Below are 16,671 nucleotides of genomic sequence, written 5' to 3'. Positions count from 1 at the left end.
CTTTTATTGAAACAGCAAATGTGTGAAGAAACTTAGCAACAACATCAAGTTCACAAGAATTCACAAGAGGTTTTGGTTTTTCACCCACGAAGAATGGCCAACTTTCCAAACACAACAAACAAATCTTAAAGTGGTGTATGTCACTTCCTTTGTTAATTTCCACAGAAAAACAGATATAGGCCCTGTCCCAAATGGCATACTTCCTCAGAGTCTACACTTCGGTGACATCATGTAGTACAGACCTATAAGGCCCTTAGCGCGAGTCCGCGAGGCCGCATTGAGAAGTTTTTTTGAGACAGACTCAATCGTCATGCCGGAAACAGGAAGAAGTTCTGATTGTTGTTGTTGGACAGGAGCTGCGGGTCGATATGCTGCCGATTGTTGTTGTGGTTTTTACTATTTTTGCAAGATGTCTTTTCATGTGGATAAATCATATTTTTCCGGACGCGTTCCTCATGCCTGTGAAAACCTTATCCCTCTCTATAAGGAGCTGAAAAAACTTAAAGGTCATCTCATCAGTCCCTTTGTTAGAAAAAATTCACAAATATCATTAAAAATTACAGTCTTTAGTATCGAAAACAGGATTTATTTGATTGCCCCAAATCTTATGTCCATGTGAACTACACAGCCTGCTTTTACAGTTCTATAATTGTTTATGCCACCTGCATTAGAATCGATGTCATGGTTATGTAAATGATAAATACAGTTGTACATAATAATACATAATGTTCAATTTTAACAAAAAATGAAAATGAGTTTAAGAAAAATGTATTGGTTTCAATATTTATATGAGTCAGTAAAGCCATGACATTCGGTTCTATTTATGTAATGAATCACAATGCGATCGTATTATTTAACGCGCTATTACTATGTTTGAGATATCAACCACTGGTCGATAATGTTTGTATAAACTGTAAGTAACAACTGGTAAAATGTCCGCCTATGTCATAAAAAAACATAATTATACTTAAATATTCTCTTCTCAGCCATGTTTACAGTCCGTGAGCGAAATCTCATCCGTTTTCTGATTGGCATTTCGCAAGGATTCCTGGGTAGTTAAAGTGCATGGAGCCTGCATCTAGGTACAAAGGGGGCGCTGCTGAGCACACTTCAGAGCGTTGAAATGCTAAATGGGACGGCCTACTGACACGTAGACTCAGCGAACACGCGCAATTTAAGTCCACGAGACCCAAAGTCCGCATGAAGTGCACCCATGGGACAGGGCCTAAGTGAGTTTTAAATAGAAAAAGTTAAAAGTTTTATTTCAACAAGACTAAAATTAAATATTTTGTTTTTGTCCATACAATGAACGTTAACCTCCTGAGACCCTGCGTGCACATACGGGGACATCACATTTTTGGTTCTGTGCAGCATAATACTTAATTCTGTGTGACTGGAACATGTTTTTCACAAACGAGGACACTTACACTGCCATCTGGTGGCGTCAGAAGAGAAAAAAAATTAACATAAATAATTTAAAGATGGCAGAGAAAACAGGTCACATGTCACGCAGCCACTCCAGACCAAAACTTCCACAAGGTAAACAATCTAATAACATTTCATTGTTGATTCTTGTTAAGTTATGCATAATAGTGTTGTATGTTTGAAACGGCATGCACATTTGACAAAATTTTGTAAAAATAAAGATTTACCAAGCTGCTAAAGTTGATGTCCCCATATGTGGACATTGGGACTAAGCTTCGTTGAAACTTGCAAAAAAAATGAAAATTTGTAGTTGCATTGAGCTTCGTGGCAGGCTCACACACTCGAGCGCGCGCACACACACACACACTCAACGGGGCGGGGCTTCACTCACGATCGCGCATGCACACATACACACACTTGCTCACTCGCACACACACACACACGCGCGCACTCTCTCTCTCTCTCTCTCGCTCGCTCACTCACTCGCTATCGCTTACACACACATCACACACTCGCGATCGCGCGCACACACACACACATACGCTCTCTCTTGCTCGATATCCACCGTGGTGGAGCTCTGAAAATCAAAAAATACCCTGAAAAAGATGGGCTGATTTTTAGAATTGCGCATCCAATGGTGCACCTCTCCTGGGCACGAATAAAGCCCATGGAGGGTTCAGGGGCAACAGTTACACAGTCTTTCACACCGGTTAAGTGTGATCCACTGTTCCCACAGATAAAAAGAACATTTCTAGTTTGGAGAAGCAGAAATTTTGGAGCATTGCAAAAAAGAAATCAAATTTTCAATTTGTTTTGGATATGTTTTTTTTATGTGGATATTATATATTATTATGGATATTATATTTCATTATTATATTTATTTTGGTTTTCCATATCAATTTTCAGAAGTTATGCATGCAAGAGTAACAATGAAAAATGTTCAGGCACAATGCTCATGCAGTAAAAAAAAATAGATTTGCACTTTTTTACACAATGGTGTATTGATTGTTTTCTGTGCATACAGACAATTTTTTGTTTTTTGTTTTTTCAAAAAGTGCTTCATGTTCAAATATAATATCTGGTTATATGTCTTGCTCCCTCCTAACCCCAAAAAGCTAAGAAATCTAAAAGCACACCAAACCAAAACTCAGGTCTCAAGTAGTTAAGATAGACCCACTGTCCTTGCATGAGGACATCATTTTATGCAAAAACTACTTCCTGTACAAAAACAAATTTTAGTTATTATACTTATTAGGTCCTACTTGTCCCAAATAGCAAGAAAAATTATAAAATGCACACCAGGCAAACTCTCGGGTCTCAGGAGGTTAATGGGGTCCAAAACAACATTGTACACCACTGACCTTCACTGTAACATTACAACACTGAGACCTTTTTTCAATGTATTCTCTTATGTGCTTCACAGAAGAAAGTCATAGAGGCTTGGAACAACATGAGGGTGAATAAAAGATGAAAGAATACAATTTTTTGGATGAACTATCCCTTTATTATTGTCATGTATTCTCTTCCCATGATGCTCAGCTGAGCATTTGTCCAAACATTTTCTTTGCGGTGTGTTTTCAGAGATTGACTTCGATGCCCTTCTCTGGAGGGACCATGGGAATGTGGAGTCAGCTGACTCAGTCTAGTCCAACAAGAGCAGAGTTTCCGTTGGATACAGTTTGGCCCCAAGCCCATTAAACTCTGTAAACGGTGAGAACGAGAATGTTACATCCCTGTAAGCACTAGAACCGCTAACACTTCCTCAGAGTAATGAAACCTGGGTTTGACAGTGACTCTTTAGACTGTCTATCACACGAGTCACCGAATAAAAGGGCAGAGTGTCAGAAAATATGCTCAAAAATTATCAACAATTTCACTTTGAAGGAATTCATGATTGAAGGAATGAGGAAAAGGCCATGATCTGTGCAGAAAAGAGGGGATTTCATTCTGATGTAAAAAAAAAAAACACTTCCTCATTCCAGGACAAACAATGATTGTAAGTAAAGGTGTTTGATGGTGTTTTGTAAACCCTGCACTATTTCTGGACTTTCAGTTTGCAGTCACACAAAGAAATTATATTTGCGAGCAAGTGTTTGATGGAATGAGGAAGACTTCGATAAAATCATCTCACACTGTGTACATTGTCGCTGTGCTTGTTTGTCTTGAGTGGCTATTGAACTGATTTTAGACACATGGTAAATTGTAAGGTTAAGCATCGCTCTTCCCAGAATCAAAACCACAGAGAGTTTAATGTATCAGAGCCGGCATAATAAACAGGAGTTTAAATCGAGTGGACGAGGAGCATTTTGATGCCGCTCTGGCTGCGTTAGTGTCCTAAGTGGTTTGATTTTTACAGGCAATTCCTGTCTGACACTTAAAATACAGCCAGGCTCCAGCTGTGGCTCATATACTTAGCTCAGCTCAAGGCGACGTGTCACAGCACATCATTTATTTGATTCCCGAGTCAAACCCTCAATCTTTCGGCCATGTGGGAGGGCAATCACCGCAGCGATGGCATGTTTTTTGGGTGTTTGTTTTTTTGTATAGAATTCTCTATTCTTGTTTAAAGGGAACAGATGACACTAACCATCCTGAGACTGCAGAAAAGCAGAACAGAAGCACTGATCTTTTATATACCGAAGGAGCACTTCACAAAAAGCACTCAATATGCACGCTCAATATGGATCTGTACTATAGAGTTGCTTGAGATTTTAAAGGGATACTCCACTTTTTTTGGAAATAGGCTCATTTTACCACTCCCCCAGAGTTAAACATTGGGTTTGACCATTTTCGAATGTATTCAGCAGATTTTCTGATATTAAGAAGAATATCAGTAACCAGACAGTTTTTGGTCCCATTGACTTCCATAGTAGGAAAAATATATACTATGGAAGTCAATGAGACCAGAAACTGTCTGGTTACTGATATTCTTCTAAATATCAAAGAATCGGCTGAATACATTCGAAAACGGTAAAACCCAACTGTTTAACTCTGAGGGAGTCGTAAAATGAGCCTATTTCCAAAAAAAGTGGAGTATCCCTTTAAGTAAATGGATTTCAATTAGCTCTTGCTATAAACAAATCTGTACAACATCCGTCTTTAAATATTTCCACCCCTAACTATAACCATGGCACTTTGAACATGCCCCTTTTTGCATGTTAAATGAGAAACTGCACACATGAAAGTTGCAGACTTGTCACGAACGAGATACCTGCCGACTCGAACCCAGACAAAATCAATCATTTGAAAACTATTACGTCTTTTTCTACTGATACTACAGTTTTACATACTCAGCATGAACAGCACAGTCCATGAACTCTGTTAATTGATTATCTTTGCCAGTGAACATAAAATCAAAACAAAACTGCTACATAATCAGAACTGCTTCCGCACAAAAATATACAAGCTTCTTTAAACACCGCCAGAAATAAAGACTCATCGTGTTTAATGAGATATCATAATAGTCTGGCTTCAATTCCTCTCGAACGCAACAACCACAATGAATCTTTACTAAAAACATATAAATACGCGCCCACCCAAATGACATTACTCAGTAAAATTGCATCAATTATATATAATTCTGTACAACTACATAAATTAAAACGTACTGTGTCACGTTTCAGCATAATGCTGATCACACCCATGATCTTAAACATCCATCTATCAGCCAACAACAAGTTGCAGCCACAAGTATATATGACCTAATATATGTCTCGACCCAGGAATGTTGCATTATGGTCTGGCCCTGCAGGCTCCACTTTATACTTTTCAGTTTATTTAGATTAAGCAATCAGGACCACTGGCAACAGAAAATCAGATTGCTCAGAAAATCTGGGTTACAAATTCCATTTCCAACAATTACTCTGGACCATTTATAATCACAATTTTGGAGACAGACCGAGTAATGGATGAGATCTGTAGGGACCTACGGTCAAATGCATTTGACTACTTTAATATTGTATACATTGAGAAGAGCAGAGTAACCAATTTAACCTCTTAGCAACAGTATAAAACTGTGTGTGGGTGCAGCAATGATCACATCATCTATTCTTCTGAAAAACACTGCAATACCTTTGAACATGTCTAAACTGCCTTGGGCCTTGAATCTTATCTCATGGAGATGAAATCAGCACTCTACAGACATTTGCTGTGTCATCTATAGCCTACACCCCGAGTACATAAAACAATGCACACCTCTGTTTTTAATGTTAAAATAAACTTTACTGAATAAAGCAATAACAATAAGATAACAAAAAGATTATTTTTTAACAGTAGCCAAAGACTATACAACTGAAAAGGTTGTAAAACATCATAAATCGATGTTGATTTCCTAAAATGGTTTTCCTTTTGATCCTTTGCCTGTCATGGCAGGATCGGGTCCCGAACACCACCGTGCTGAAGCTCACTAACAGCAGTGACATCTACACCATGTTCCGGAGGAGGCGACACAGTTGGATCGGCCATGTACGTCGTATGCCAGATGAACGTCTCCCAAAATCCATCTTCCACACTGATAAAAATGATTTTGTGGTGAAGTAAATACTACAGAAAAAAAAGGTTAGTTCAGGCAAGAATTTTAAAAAATAAGTAAATTCTATAGTAGAACTCAAGTAAATCGTGTAGAAATGAAAGCGTAAATATCAACATTATAAAATTAAGTAAAATTACTCAACTTTTCTGATACTGGTGTTCCCATCATGCACTGGGCCATGAATAATTAATGAGGTTGATTTTTGACTGTTTTCCAGCCTTATTTACACTATTGTATCATTACTTTTGTTGTTAGGATTAGTAATTTGCCATATTTGACATTTTGACAGTTCATTTTCTGCTTAAAATGACACATTCAAACACAAAAACGACCTATCAAACGTTACCGTCATTGTGTATTGTCTACCAAGTATTGAGGTCTGCATTCACACATACTATATCAACAGTAAAGACATGATGGGACTCACTGCAAGTATTAATTACTTAAACAGTGTGGTGTAATTCAATATTTTGTGGCACTTGTGCTGTAAAAGGCCTTGATTGAATGCTTGAAACTGATGAACATTTGAAGATGTGCAAGTATTTCCAGGCAGATTTTAACTGCATTATTTCTATCACTTCGCCAAATGATTTCCGTTATTTTAAAGGTCCTTAGGAACCAAAATCCAGACAACGACAAAGCAAATAAATATAGTAAACAATGGGATAAAAAAACGACCAATTTTTACATGTTGATGCCACAAAATTATGATTTATTTAGGTCTGTCAAATGATCGCGATTAATCACATCCAAAATAAAAGTTTGTGTTTACATAATATATGTGGGTGCACTGTGTATAATTATTTTGTAAATATATATAAATTGTAGGAGCCATAAGGCTATTAATAATGTTACTTAATGTCATTGTTGTACTGTATGTAACTACTGTCTGCACTCCCTCCTGTGGTAAGGGGAAGGAATTGAACCCCTTTTTGGGGACTTCCTGAAGGTAGCCATCTTAAACAGGAAGTGATGTAGGACAATATAATGTTAAAAATATATTAGAATATGGGAAGAGTGATCAAGGAAAGACATATTTATTTTATTTTCTAAAGAGGACTGGACTGGAAGGAAGAATATGAGTATGAAATGACAAGATCATAACCAGTTGATGGCAGTAATGCAACTTTTTGGATGCCAACTGCCGTAAAACAACAAAGAAGAAGAAGAAGAAGGGCAGAGGGGAAGAGAGACACTACAGCACTGTTTGTTTTGGAGGACAGAGTTTTGTCTTCAAGTTTTCATCTTTTTGTTACAATAAAACTCAAGTCTTGTTAAAACAGATGTAGCGTCAAATACGCTTTCCCTCACGGAAGTGGCTTAAGAAGGAAAGAAGCCACTACATTAAGTCAAACAACTCCCAAGAAGGACATGCAGGCATGTGGCAGGCCCAATCAAGGCCTACATCTGGAATGATCGAGCCATGAGTGACACGTATCGACAGCTTTGAAAGGATTCTGAAATTCATCCAATGCGTGAGTAAACAAGGTTGAACTTATTTCTAAAAGCTGTGGTTGAGAATTTTGGCTTTGATCAAAGCATGGTACAAGAAGGTGATGCTTATCCATACATTGTGGCCTGCTGACTTGATTGTGCTTGTTTGTGTCAAACATGGCTGATGAAATGTCCAAAAATGAAAAGGATGGAGTTGAACAAAGCATTGGATCACTCAGTTCGCGTAGGGGAAAGCTTGGTGTGTGCACACGTAGGATGAATGAAGTAAAGGCATTGCTTGCTGAGGGTTGTGATGTGGAATCAATAAAAAGAAGTGCAGAGATATTTTTTATGTCACTTGAAGAATTCAAGACTGCTCATAGGCTTGTGCAAGAACAACTATCCAATGATATCAGAGAAAATGAGCGCGTTGACTGGTTTGAGCCTAAAATGGCTACTTTATGAGTGAATATGAGTTGTGGAAAAATGTTCAAAAGGATCCACAAACACTCATTGAGCCAAGTGATAGTGACACACGCATGAATATATATTTAAGAAAAAAATGATATTTATATATAATATAAATTATATATAAATCTATATACAATATATACATTAATATATTTCTTAAATATATACATATTATTAGATAATTATATTATCAAAAATGTGTAATCTAATAGATAATGTTACTAACTACAATTTCATGTAATTTGTATTTATTAAGAGACTACAATTTGTGAGTAATTTAACCAGCACTGATGGTGTCATTTCCAAGTGATGATTGAACCATGAAAAGGAGGAGTTATCAACTGAAATGGAGTCAGGTTGTTCTAGGGGAGGGACTGAAAAGAAAGCGGGATTTATTAGCCGAAATGGGAAGTGGTTTCAGAGGTGGAGGAAGTACATTTTCAATAAAAGATTACAGATACCATTTATTACTGGTGAAAAATGAGTCTGTCAACTGATGAGTCACGCACAATGAGAGCAGGAACGTGCATAAAGCAAGCAAAATGATAAGATTTCATGTTGACTTTATGGCACTGTTTTTTAAATAAAAATAACAAAGAAACTAGGGCATAAAACAAACTTTCTCACCCAGCCTCTCCCATTTCTCCTTTCTAACTGTCTACAGACACAAAAGACACTGATTTAAACTTAGAAACCCTCCCCAGTTTTCCACTTTCTCACAAATACTTCTGCTGTGCTACTTAAGTCTTGGCTGTGATTGTAGTTCGACTTATAAATATATCCATAAACTGTGTGTTTTATTTGTTTACATTGTTCATCTTTAACACATGCACAGCATTTTGACTTTGATTGACATTTGCTGCTCAGATGATAATAATGAATTACAGTTTTGGAGCGTCAGTGACAGTTTTGCATGCAGTGTTACTGTATTTCATTTCAATTAAGAAATTGTTTGGCTAAGGAGTGCTTTTTCACACAGTGCTTCTGTGTCTTTAATATTTACATAGGAACATTGTGCAACATTGTGAAAAAGAATGTATGGCAAATGTTTTGAAATCAATCATTAACTCCATTTACATGCATGAACATTGACCAAGTCTTAAAGCAACACTAAGTAGGATTTTTTACCTTAAAATAATGTTTCCAAAATCGCTTCAGTGGTTCATTAAGTCATAAGAGGGTGAAAGGCACTTCTGGATTCGCTTTGCGGCCCTACAACCATGCTATGTAAGATTGCCAGATTGGTCGCATTTCTGTAGTTCTAATGAGACATAAGAAAACTACAAATTTGACTAGCTTTTACGTCAAGCGTTAGCCTTCAATTTTTTTGTTTTTCTTCGTTTCTGATGTCGCAATACATCATACTTTCCTGAAATCATGCAACATACTCTACCTTGTCTGTGGACATCGTTCATTCCAAAGCCCTTGCTGGATAAACAACGAGAGTGTGTGCGTTGAACACTCGGAATACAACGAGAATACGCTGCGGTAGGCTAAATTATTTACGACAGCGGTAATGGACAATTCCGCTTCCAATCTGTAGGACGACGGCAGAGGAAGAGTTACTTGGTGTTGCTTTAAAATTGTCAGGAAAATGGTTTAGTAACAAATCCAGTGATAACCTACAGTAGGCTCACAGGTGTACTACAACTTGAGGGTGAGTGGCCTAATTGATGAGTATCCCTTTAATAATGTTCGAAAAATGAATGAAAAAACAGTGGTTTAAATTCAAACTTTTATATTTGTCTTAAAAAAAAAAGGTCAATAATTATCGATACTGAATTATAGTAAACATTATATGGTGATACATTTTTTACCTATATCGCACAGCCCTAGCATGTATATATGACCTCTCACAACCCACTGGCTGTGGATGTTAGTGTAACTCTCCCAACTGTTGATTGGCTCAATTGGCCAAGCTGCCTCTGACCATTCATTCAGTGAAGGATAAATGAGTGATGACAAGACTGATTGAAGGGACTCAGTCCACTCCACACTGTTTAATCTTCATCTTTTCCTGGCCATCGGAGGGCCATTAATATGGGTCAAATCTAGGGGACTAACTTCAAACCATTTTCTTGCCATTATACTGTCATGAAAGGGGAATATTAGAATGGTGAAATCATATTCAGATAAGACTTCAAACACACAGCACAGCCATCAGCAGTTGGCGTCTACGACTGTCTCACTGTGATTGACAAATTCTGATGCAACAGTACAGTTATTGTGCTGGCTGAACATGCATTCACATAATTTTGAGATTTTGTGCTGCAATAGTCATAACAAGATGTCATCGGCAAAACAAAACAATGTGTTGACTCCATCAGAACTCTCTCAGAAAAGCGTTGAGCAAGAGAGGATCTGAAACACCACTGACTCAATTACAACCAGCTCAAACTGCATTGTTTGGTCAGCTCAGACTTGACAGTCTTAACCCTGCATGGACATTACATCTGACACTTCTGCTAAAAGATAAGCATAGAATTATCAAGCCATCTCGACATCATAACCTCCATGCATGAATTAACCAACCCTAAACACAGATATGGCGATAGCATTGTTGCGCAGATTACACTCTAAGCATGGCCAAATTGAAAGAAGCCAGATTACAATTTAGAGCAGTTTTACCACTCAGTTGAAGCTTGGTGTGTTTGTTTAACTATCAGATCTGTTCTCTGCAAGTCTGTTGAGTGCAATAATGATTGGCCACTTTTTTTCAGCAGTCTTGGGTCCGGAAGTATTTTTCTCCTTCATTTTCTCTATTGGGATTTCAAAAAATTCCTCAGAAAATATTTTGAACCCAACAAGCTTCAAGGTAAATCGCTCCATTTCTTAATTCAATATTAAATAAATAAATAAATAAATAAAATGCATGAACGATTGAACAATAAACGAATAAATTCATGAACAAATGATTAGTAATATAAATAAATAATCAGGCCTCCATTTACATTTACTATAAGGTTTGAAGAGGCAAACAAACACAAGAGGTGCTCAAATGTTTCAGACATTGCACCATAAGCAAGAATAGGCAGGAATTAAAAGAAAATAAAAACATAGAATTGTTTTTTTTTTATGATGATTAAGTTGTTTAAAATTGTATGTTGTCAGGGATTCTTCTCATAAAGCAATGCAAATGATGTAATTGAACAAAACACATGAGTATATCTCAATGGATTTAAAGACATTATAAATAAATATGTACAATATAAGTGGAGGCTGTCTCAGTTACATGATTTTCAAAGCTTCATGGGAGTGGACAGCCTTTGGCGCATTCGTTTACATGGAACAGCAACTATTTTAGATTAGAGGATCCAGCGTTGCCCAATTCATGGTCTACAGAAGATCTTCTCTTAATAACCTCAGAGCTCTTGTAGGTGCGTCTTGAAAGGTTTAAGGATAAAAATGATCCTTCTTGAACCCGACCGATTCGATTCAGGCCAATCCCAAGAAAAGTGCTGAGTCCTGGCTCCTTTTCTCTGTATTTCAGCTCCGAATCTGCTCTTTTCGTTTACTAATAATAAGCATGCTGCTTCCCTGTTGACTCTCTTCAGAAGTGAGCGTAATGAGGGCATGAACTCAAGGACCCGTTCTGAAAAAAAGTGCTGATGTCTCATTCTGGGACGCCTTTGGAGCTGCTTCCAGCGCGCAGGCTGTCTTTATTAAGATGCACGAGACGTCCCTGTGTCTCCAGCAAATTTCTGGAACACTGACACGTTCTGAGCACTGGCCCAGGCAGCGGAGCCCGTGGGTGGGTCCGGAAACATGCTGGTATCATGCCGGACCTCAAGGGTGAGATCTGGTTCCATGAGCTGCCTTTGAAGAGAGAAATCAAGGCGGGAAAGGAGGAAACCGGAGGGGTTTGAAAAGAGAATGGGTTTCAATACTTTGTTCGGGTACTATCTGTTTTAAATGCTTGGTGCTTTGGCTCATTTATTTATTTCTTATGGAAATTCTAGATGCTCTCACCTGTAGGCCTAATCTTTTTTTCTTCAACACACCCTTCTATTGCATCACATAATTTAAATGGGAACAAGAGTTTGAGCTAAGCCTCTTAGTTCAGTTTCACAGGCTCAAATATCCACACAAAAGCATTTCCATGTAAAATGGACACCGAATATGCCAGAATCAACAGTTTTGTGATACTAACAGTGAATTCTGAGGCTCAAAGCACTGTATTCTCCAAAACCACAACTGAAAGCTCTCCTGAACTCAAAAACGTGCACGTTCATGTCATCCACATAGTTATGTGAACCAGTTCTCATCATGTAAACAGCATTACAGTGCTGGTTTCTGCTATGTTATGTTACACACAAACAAAGCATCATATGACAAAGAAAAATGTCACCCACTCAGTGTTTAATTATGCAATACTCCTTAAAATGCCATCTCCCTCCTCCCACTATCCCTTTTTCCTCCCTCTATCTTACTTCCCTCCGTGTATGTCTTATCTCATGAAAACAAAATGAACAAACAGTCTTTACGAGGCATGGCCTCATAGAAGTCTAACCACAATAACTGTAGGCCTGTTCCTGACAGCATATAGGCGTCAAGACAATGCTGTCATTAAACCATCAGTATGCACAAGCGTCTCACCACATTTAATCAAGTCACACGTGCCTGCTAATTAAAGGAATAGTTCATGTAGACCATGTTGTTATGGTGATGTTTACCAGAATGTTGATGCTGTTTTTCCTATACAATGCGAGTGGCTAAAAGAAATATGCCGAAATCTGAGGGTACGTTTACACAACAACGATGTACTAAAAACAGAAAGGTTTTACCTTTTTCCGCATACAGATGATAACATTGTCAAAACAATCATACGGTTCCACGAAAACAACTAAAAAGGCTGTACTATGTCAGGCCAGTAGTTGGCGATGTCACTTTGAAAAGAAACACTACGCGCCTATAGACTGAACATGTAATATGTTTTCACAAATTTTGTTTAAATGGGGAAGATAACAGTATAGTTTTCAAAACCCATTTTCAAAAGCTTGTGTCATAGTCAGAGCAACAATATCACTGGAATGACTCTCAGAACAATAAAACATTGACAGCCAATTAGAATCCACCTGACTGGTACACTGATGGCGCTTTTCCACTACACAGTACCAGCTCGACTCGACTCGGTTCGCCTTTGTTTGGTTTTCCACTGTGTAAAAGTTGTACGTGTTCCTGCTTTCGGGTATTTTTTTTTTTGTACCACCTCCGGCAAGGTTCTGAGCGAGCTAAGGCGATACTAAAATATCACGTGAAAACAATGCCGACTGCTGATTGGTCAGAGAGAATCGTCACCATTCACTGCATCATCATTACACGAGCCAGATGGAGTATCCAGAATAACCCCGCCATTTTTAAATAGTTTGGCCAGAGATAGTTACTAAATTAACTACTATCATTATGCAACATGACATCATGACTTTTGCGTAAACATACACGCCATTTTCGAGTCAAGTGGCGTGTTATCTCTAGCATTTTGAGCTATCCATGTGTATGTCTACGCCATTAACGTCCGAGTGATTCCGCGTGTCTGTACACGCCGTCAAATGTCCGCGCGAAATGAAGCAAAATGTAGATCTACATCTGGGGAGCGATCTCTTTTTTTCCTAGGATGGTAAGGGAACACTCATAAATGCCATTAACCCCAGTGACGGTTAAGTTTAGGGACGGGGTTGAGGTAAGTCATATATTTATATATACAGTAATAACTTTAAGTCAACGGCGTTCATAAACACGCTGAAAAGCGATTATGCGTCTTGATAGCACGCCAAAAATGGAAATACGAATTGGCGTGTCATACACACGCTACTTCATGAGATCAGTCTGTTATTATGGCAACTCGGAAGAATACGCCGTGGTAAAACGAGGAGGTGCAGACTCTCCTTTGTTTGGTGGCTGAAAAGAGGATCCTGCGAGAGATATATAGGGCAACGAGGAACGAAAGGTGTCGCTATGACGACTGGGTACTATTTGTGGCGGTACTGTCTGCAATGGAAAACGGAACGAAAACGAGCTCAGTCGAGCCGAGCTGAGTCGTGTCGAGCTGGTACTGGTAATGGAAAAGCGGCATATATGTAACTTTTTTTGCACTCTAGTGGTTAACAACATTGTGTTTTGTTTTGTTTTGGTTGTGCTTCAGCTCTGCCTGACTGTGCGGATGAATATGGTTATCATACTGCTCATAAAATATTCACTACTAGACTTAAGAGATATAGCCAGTTTAGATGGAAAGGATCTCAAGGTGACTAGCTGAAGATGTTACTGTATCTTTACCCATTAATACTTCCTCTACAATAACCCAAAATTAAATGACATCAAAATGCGGAGGTGACGTATTTATGACTCTACAGGTGAGTAATGTGTATTTTATTGAGCAGATGAATTTTCATAGCTCTCTATCAGAGTTTATTGTAAAGCATTATCTATTATAGATAATGCTTTACAATGAAATCTGATAGAGAGCTACATATGAAAATTCAGCTGCTCAATTAAATACACATTACTCACCTGTTGAGTAATAAAAACGTCATCTCCGCATCACTTTTACAACATTTCAATTTCCTGTTCTGGCCATCTCCAAAAAAAAAAAAAAAAGCCAATCTTGTTTCTCGTATTGTTACAGGTGATCCCAAGAGGTTCGAGATTTAGCTGCTCCATCCCAACCTTTTCACTCGTTGTAACCCACTCACTCCCATACACGTCAAAGCACCGAGAGAACCTTTACTGATATGACGAGACACGCACGGACGAGTGACGCAAGCAATTTCGCGCAAAAACCATCCTGCTCTGTCTATAAACACTTATAATGGGGCTTACCATAGTGAATCTGGGTAAGACAAAACGGTTTTTAAGAAGGGTTGATGGTGCATTGACCCATTCTTTAAATGTAGTTAATTTTGAACAAAATAAAGTTACATAGAATTTAAAGTGTCAGACAACAAATAAGAAACAGCATGTTATCGCCTGTTGCTGTGGATGCTAATATAATTATCATTATAGTTATCTCTCTATAATTATCATGCATTAATGAGAATAAGGATATGACACCACAGTTATAATGGTAATGACACAGTTTCACAAACATTGACAGCCAAAGAACCCATCTGACTTCACTGAGCTCTATGTGAAGCAAATGACAACTGCAGTGTGGGCTTAAAATAAACCAAACCTTGTTGTGTTGGTGTAGATGCTAGTTATTGTTATAGCATTATTTCTGTGAGCGGGCCTTTAGAATAGTCATGTTGAGCAGTTTTATGATGCTTTTTTGGTCATTTTTGGACCTTGGCAGCGCCTTGTCACCATTCATTTTCATTATTTGTAAAAGCACAATGTTAACATCCTGTCTAACTAATTTAATGGTCCATGGAAGAGGGAATGTAATACTGGAAAGACCCGAGGATGATATAACTTTCATTTTTGGGCAAAACTGTCTCTTTAAGATAAATACAAATGCAAAGATGCAAGGATGCTGAATATTAAAGGATCAAATAGTGATATCTCGTACATGGATACATTATAACAAATTAAACTAAAGGTACCAACTGGAATGGTGAAGTGACAAGTTCAGTGCAAATACCAGGAACTCCTGAAGTAGTCCTTAGCTTACTTAACTAATTTAAGTTTACACAGCATATGAAGTGGAAATATGAAGTGAAAGCCTTTGTCTGTTCTGGTACAGATGTTTTTATTATCCAAACCACAGCCTCCATTAACTTTGGTCTATTGCTTCTAATATTTTTGCAAGTCAAGCTAATAGCCACCAAATTATAGCTGACCATTAATGCCTGATGATTGTTGTTATTTTTTAACATTACGCGTTCAAGCTATGCAGAACTGATGACTATTCATTTAGAAAAACTTCCAGACCGAAACATCAGTTTGCACAAAAGCTGCTGTTCCTCCCATACAGAAGAGTCTTATCTCAGTGTAGTCATGAAATATTAGGGCTCTGCATTCCTATGCATATAAAAACTTAAACCACAGGAATCCAAGGAATTCTGGAAGAACAATTGTTGCTACTGGACAGGAGCATCTCTCTAATACATGCTTGTTTATAGATTCATTCAGAACTCTGATAGTCTACTAGAATACCAAAACTGAGAAATAATGCGAGAAACACACAAGAGTGAAAGCACAGAGCAAAATTCAACTTTCACTGGGAACTCAATTTCCTCCTGTTGCATCCCTCTGGAGAGAGATTCTGGAGATTCCCACGATCCGTTATGCCGTATAGGAATGGCAAACATTCCAAAGTTGAAAGTTGTTTACAGCGGGCTGTTTTGGATGTACGGAACTCTTTTGACATGACACCATTCAAACAGACTCCGAGTCCGAGCGATCACTTCTCACAATAGTCCACTTACCTTGGTGCTGATCCATTCTCCACACGTGAAGAAGACTTTCCAGCCTGTCAGCTGTGTTAATATGAAGCAGATGAGTCCAGAGCGGTTTGTGTCAGGTTAACTCGATTCCTCAGGTTGATTCTGAAGTGATGTGATGAGGTTATCCTCTCCTCTGGTCTCTTCTACAGCTCTTTCTTTCAGATGCGCCTCCGCGACTGCCGCGCCTCCTCTGGCGCGTCATCAAACAACACCAAGTCAATTGAGTTGTGCGAAAGAGTTGTGCAATCTTACTAAGATATTATAGGCTACGAATACTATACATATTTAAGTAGCCTAGTGCGTTCAAAGTAGCCTATATGCAATAGCTTAATATGTTAGCCATAATATATTTCAAGCAATAGGCTAGTAGGCTAGTGCTGTTGGATTCCAGGTCTGTTCCCAACTAGAAAAACCTGCGCATTTCTA

The 16,671-nt window shown here is 38.2% G+C and overlaps 1 protein-coding gene across 3 annotated transcripts in view; it reads right to left on the bottom strand.

Moving 5' to 3' along the window:
- The window catches only part of afap1l2 (actin filament associated protein 1 like 2), a 44,903-nt gene extending 28,467 nt beyond the window's left edge, over positions 1-16,436 (bottom strand). The window contains exon 1 of one of the 3 annotated variants that reach the window (XM_089122215.1): positions 16,228-16,436. In XM_089122215.1, the coding sequence (XP_088978341.1) occupies positions 16,228-16,243 (16 nt within the window). In that variant the 5' untranslated portion in view covers positions 16,244-16,436. The remainder of the gene's footprint in view (positions 1-16,227) is intronic. The other 2 variants (XM_039664998.2, XM_039664997.2) reach the window with 2 other exon arrangements.
- Between the last annotated feature and the right edge of the window lie 235 nt (positions 16,437-16,671).

Source organism: Pimephales promelas, chromosome 17 (assembly GCF_988280905.1).
Source record: "Pimephales promelas chromosome 17, fPimPro1.hap1.1, whole genome shotgun sequence".
NCBI lineage: Eukaryota > Metazoa > Chordata > Actinopteri > Cypriniformes > Leuciscidae > Pimephales > Pimephales promelas.
Note: the sequence above shows the minus strand (reverse complement) of the source record. Positions and strands in the feature narration are given on the sequence as shown.